This window comes from Otolemur garnettii, unplaced genomic scaffold (genome assembly GCF_000181295.1).
Source record: "Otolemur garnettii isolate 467f Iridium unplaced genomic scaffold, OtoGar3 scaffold00018, whole genome shotgun sequence".
Lineage (NCBI taxonomy): Eukaryota > Metazoa > Chordata > Mammalia > Primates > Galagidae > Otolemur > Otolemur garnettii.
This window is the reverse complement of record NW_003852413.1, coordinates 25,712,162-25,717,622: the sequence shown is the minus strand read 5'-3', so window position 1 is coordinate 25,717,622 and position 5,461 is coordinate 25,712,162. Positions and strand designations below refer to the sequence as shown.

General features: G+C 39.3%; 1 protein-coding gene across 1 annotated transcript in view; it reads right to left on the bottom strand.

The window, feature by feature from the left end:
• NPEPPS (aminopeptidase puromycin sensitive) overlaps positions 1–5,461 on the bottom strand; it is a 129,314-nt gene that overhangs the window by 71,200 nt on the left and 52,653 nt on the right. The window contains exon 3 of the mRNA XM_003786441.3: positions 466–543. Within this exon, the coding sequence (XP_003786489.1) occupies positions 466–543 (78 nt within the window). The remainder of the gene's footprint in view (positions 1–465; positions 544–5,461) is intronic.

The following is a 5,461-nucleotide window of genomic DNA, read 5'->3' as shown; positions in this document are numbered from 1 at the left end:
GCAAAACCCCATCTCTAAAAATAACTGGACATTATGGCAGGTGCCTATAGTCCCAGCTTTTTGGGAGGCTGAGGCAAGAGAATCTCTTAAGCCCAGGAGTTTGAGGTTGCTGTGAGCTATGACTCCATGGCACTCTACCAAGTGTGACAGTGAAACTCTGTCTCAAAAAAAAAAAAAAAAGAAAAGAAACTGAAACTGAAAAACTATGCATTATATTCTAGAGTAGAATATTTTTTGGTCTGTTTGTTTGCTTAAAGAGACTATAGAGTAACAGGAGGTGTAAATTTTTCTTTCTAAATCCCAACTTCCTTAGAAGAAGACTTTGGTGGCCCAAAAGTTGCAATGAACCTCTTTCAAAAGCTCTTAATACTTAATCTGCTAACAACGAGGAAAAAAATAACATACAATAAACTTCTTTGGAATAAGCAAAATGACACAGGATTTTACAAAAGTCATGCCTCTTACCTGTTTGGAGAGTACTAGGAAAAGATAGGGTGACTTTCTCATCTTCATTCTGATAGTTAAATCCTGTAGCATGTATTTCTGAAATGGGAAAAAGAAAATTACTTACCAAATCTAACTAGACAGATAAAACCAAATCCAGACTGTAGAAATTAACATTATCAAAGGCAAAGCCTCTACTAAAATTAAAATTCTTTTCTTTTTTTTGAGACAGAACCTCAAGCTGTCCCCCTGGGTAGAGTACCATGGCATCACAGCTCACAGCAACCTCTAACTCCTAGGCTCAAGCGAGTTTCCTGCCTCATCCTCCAAAGTAGCTGGGACCACAGGCACCCGCCACAACACCCGGCTATTTTTTGGTTGCAGCCGTCATTGTTGTTTGGCGGGCCCAGGCTGGATTTGAACCTGCCACCTTAGGTGTATATGGCTGGTCCCTTAGCCACCTGAGCCACAGGTGCCGAGCCTAAAATTAAAATTCTTAATTTAGGAAATTAAGCTCTTATTAACAAGAATATCATTTCAAATTAACCTATTTTAGGCTACAGCATCTAAGTTAAATATGTTCTTTAAAAATAATTACACATTCTATGACAGGGAACCATGGCTCACACCTGTAATCTTAGCACTTTGGGAGGCCAAGGCAGGTGGATTGCTTGAGCTCAGGAGTTTGAGACCAGCCTGAACAAGAGTAAGACCCCATTGCTACTAAAAATAGAAAAACTACCCAGGTGTTGTGGCAGGTGCCTATAGTCCCAGCCACTTGGGAGGCTGAAGCAAGAGGATCATTTGAGCCCAGGAGTTTGAGGTTGATGTGAGCTGTGATGCCACAGCACTCTACCCACCATGGGGACTGAGTGAGACTCTGTCTCAAAAAAAATAATAATTACACATTCTTTATAAATTCATAGAACTTTAGTAATAAAAGGGAAAGATGGCCATTAAAAATGTGATATATGGCTTGACACCTGTAGCTCAGTAGATAGGGCACCAGCTACATACACTGGAGCTGGCGGATTCAAACCCAGCCTGGGCCTGCCAAACAACAATGACAACTATGACCAAAAAACAGCCGGTGTTGTGGCAGGCTCCTATAGTAGCTACTTGGGAGGCTGAGGCAAGAGAATCACTTAAGCCCAAGAGTTGGAGGTTGCTATGAGCTGTGATGCCACAGCACTCAACCACAGGGCAACCAACTGAGACTCTTGTCTCGAAAAAAGAAAAAATGTGTATGTGTGTGTGTGTCTGTGTGTATATATATATAATATATATAATAAAATTGGACAATCTGACCCTAATGTTAATATCTAAAAAATAAATAGAACTTGGAAAAAGACATGTAATGAGATATGTCTTACTCTACCAGACATTTAAATACATTACGAAGACACAATTAGAAAAGAATTAAACTCAGTAAATAACAATATAGTTCAACAGAACAAATTCAAAAAGAAGCAGAATCAAATACTGACATGATTTAGTATATGATAAAGGTGGTGGCATTTGGGATGTGGGAAAGATCCATTACGTATGTTAATCATTATGCAAGTTTTGAGATACACAAAAATCAAGAAATGTAAAATCCAAGTGGATGGAAATAAATAAAGTCCTTCCAGCAATACTGATAAGGCAAGCAAGTTGAAACTTACAAGGGTGAATCAGAAAGGATGCTCTCTATCTACTATGTTTCTTGGAAATGAAATAATGGACCATAAAAAATAAAGAAATAATTGATCATAACATAGTCTGTCTCAAAAGTTTCATACTAACCCACATATATGTAAAAAATAAAACTATAGGCTCTGTGCCTGTGGCTCAAGCGGCTAACACGCCGGACACATACACCTAAAGTGGTGGGTTTGAATCCAGCCCAGGCCGCCAAACAATGATGGCTGCAACCAAAAAATAGCCGGGTGTTGTGGCAGCGCCTGTGGTCCCAGCTACTTGGGAGGCTGAGGCAGAAGACTGGCTTGAGCCCAGGAGGTGGAGGTTGCTGTGAGCTGTGATGCCATGGATTTCTACCCAGGGGGACAGCTTGAGGCTCTGTCTCAAAATAAATAAATAAAACTATAATAATACTGGTTTATAAAAATATTATCTGCCTAGGGATAGTCTTCATAAATATTTCTCAAGCCCTACAAGAAACAAATTAATGCAAAAAACCCACTATAGCATTATAAAATGACCACAAGCAAAATCAAAAAACAGATGACATTAAGAGAAAAACATAAGCAATGCATACAATATAAAAAGGGTTAATTTCCCTTACGGATAAAGAATTCATTTAAATAAATCAATAAAAAGAACATCATCTAATTAAAAATGGACAAATGATATAGATTACAGAGAAGGGAAAACAATTTTTTTTTCTTTTTAAACAGAATAGCCCTACAATTTTTTTTTTCTTTTTTGGAGACAGAGTCTCACTATGTCACCCTCTGTAGAGTGCCCTGGAGTCATATCTCACAGCAACTCTTGGGTGTAAGCGATTATCTTGCTTCAGCCTCCCAAGTAGCTGGAAACTACAGGTGCCCACCATAACCCCCAGCTGTTTTTTTGTTGTTGCAGTTGTGATTGTTGTTTAGCTGACCTGGGCTGGGTTTGACCCTGCCAGCCTCGGTGTACGTGGCCAGCACCATAACCACTGTGCTATTAGCACCCAGCCCCTGCAAATGTTTTTTAAATACACAAAAAGCTGGCAGTGATGGTACACAAATCCAGTTAGTTAGGAGGGTGAGGTGGGAGGAATGCTTGAGTCCAAGAGCTCACAGCCAGCCTAGACAACAACAGCAAGATTATTATTGCTGTTGTCTCATTATTGTTGGGGAGTCATTGAGGGTACAAAGAACCAGGTTACACTGCTTGCATTTGATAGGTAAAGTTCCTCTTCTAATTGTGCCCCCCCCCCAAGAGGTATGTTATACACTGTGACCCTCCACCCCCACAAAAAAATTCTTAACCTTACAATATAAAGAAACAAAAAGTGAAGGTACCACAAGATAACCATTTTTTACCTATCAGATTAACAAAAATTTTTAAAAATCTGCGAAAACATGGTAATGATTAAGTATGTTTGATTAATAAGGCGATGGATATGGCTTGGCACCTGTACCTCAAAAGCTAGAGCTAGCTAGCATATACACCAGAGCTGGTGGGTTCAAACCCAGCCCAGGCCTGCCAAACAACAATGACAACTATAACCAACAAATAGCTGGGCATTGTGGTGGGCACCTGTAGTCCCAGCTACTTGTTGAGGCTGAGGCTAGAGAATCGCTTAAGCCCAAGAGTTTGAGGTTGCTGTGAACTGTGACGCCACAGCACTCTACCAAAGGTGACATAGTGAGACATTGTCTCAAAAAAAAAAAAAAATGTGATGGATACTGGTATAAACTCTACAAAGGACAATTTGACAATACTAATTAAAATTATAAATATACACACCCTCTGACACAGGGATTTATCCTACAGATACCTTTTCATATGCTCAAAATTTTGTGAGATATTTACAAGGTGGCTCACTGCAGTTGAAATTCCATTTAAATAAATGTCCATCAGTAGCAGAATGGCTTAATAAATTATCACAAATTTATTCTATGAAATACTATCTAACCAAAAACAGAGAAAGCCTTTTATGTGCTGGTTTATAACAAGTTACAAGATAAAGTACAGAATAGCTTTTCCTTAGATGTTACATTTGTATTAAAAAGGAAGTTTATAATTAACTAAAATTGGTATTCTATCAGGAATTTAATAGATGAAACAGGTCTTAAATTTAGAATACTATTTTTTCTTTCTTACTCGATTTAAATAACCTTTTAATATTAGCCTTCTACACACACATACACACACTCACTCTCTCCATCAAAAAAGCCTTCCATTAAAAACAAAAGCCTGCCCATACTAATACTTGAGCATGCTAACCTTGCACTGAGAGGTAAATCATTAGTTGAGTGATGAAATACTTCTTTTCCCTTATGTAGAAAAAAGCTTTTCCTCTGTTCTCACACCACAGCAATTAATAGAGAAGACTTCTATGACCAAATGTGTGGGGATTTCTCCCACCAACAAGAAGGAATGAATTCTGGAGCAGATACCAGCTGAGCACCTTCTAATCCAATTCATTCTGATGCTCTCTGCCTGGAAATAGCATCAGATCTCACAGGTTGAGAGCTCAGTCCCACAAGACAGTCCCTACTTCAGACACTAGTCAAAAATCTATGCCTCTGAAACTTCTGACCAACCAGCTTCAAGTCAGGGTTCCTAAGACCCTTTCCTTGGGTTAGATTTGTCTTTTAGAGAGGCTTACAGAGCCCGTAGAAACACATTTACTGGTTTATTACAAAGGACATTAAAAAGAATCAGATGAAGAGATGTGTAGAGCAAAGCATATGCGAAGTGGTATGGAGCTCCCATGTTCTCTCTGGGAGCACCTCCCTCCAGGATACTCTACATGTTCAGCCATCTCAAAGCTCTACATACTCTGTGCCCTTAGGACTTTTAGGAGATTTCAACAACTGTAGAAATGTGATAGGACAAAAAGGGTATGATCCTTCTACGCTAAATAGACTAAGTGGAGAAACTCAGTAAGGCCTTCTGTTCAGATTTTTCTTGGCCTCTCTGTGGAGTATTCTTTCTACTCAGATATGAGGCAGGATCCTTTCTGAAATGAGGGTCAGGCTTAGGATGTATAATTAGACAAAGTTAAGTCAAAAAATTTCTTTATAGCCACCTTCAAGAAAGAAAGGCAAAGGAAAATTTGAGTGTATTTTTAGTTTCTATGGCCTGCCCTGGGGAGAAAAAGGAAGGGTGAAAGGAGAGTATAAGAGAGGGTCAGAGAGGGAGATTCTATTTTCTGAGGCCTGCTTCTGAGGTCCAAAGTGCCCGAACATTGTAACAAAAGACTATCTTTTAGGGTGGCACCTGTGGCTCAAAGGAGTAGGGTACCGGCCCCATATGCGGGAAGTGGTGGGTTCAAACCCAGCCCCAGCCCAAAAAAAAAAAA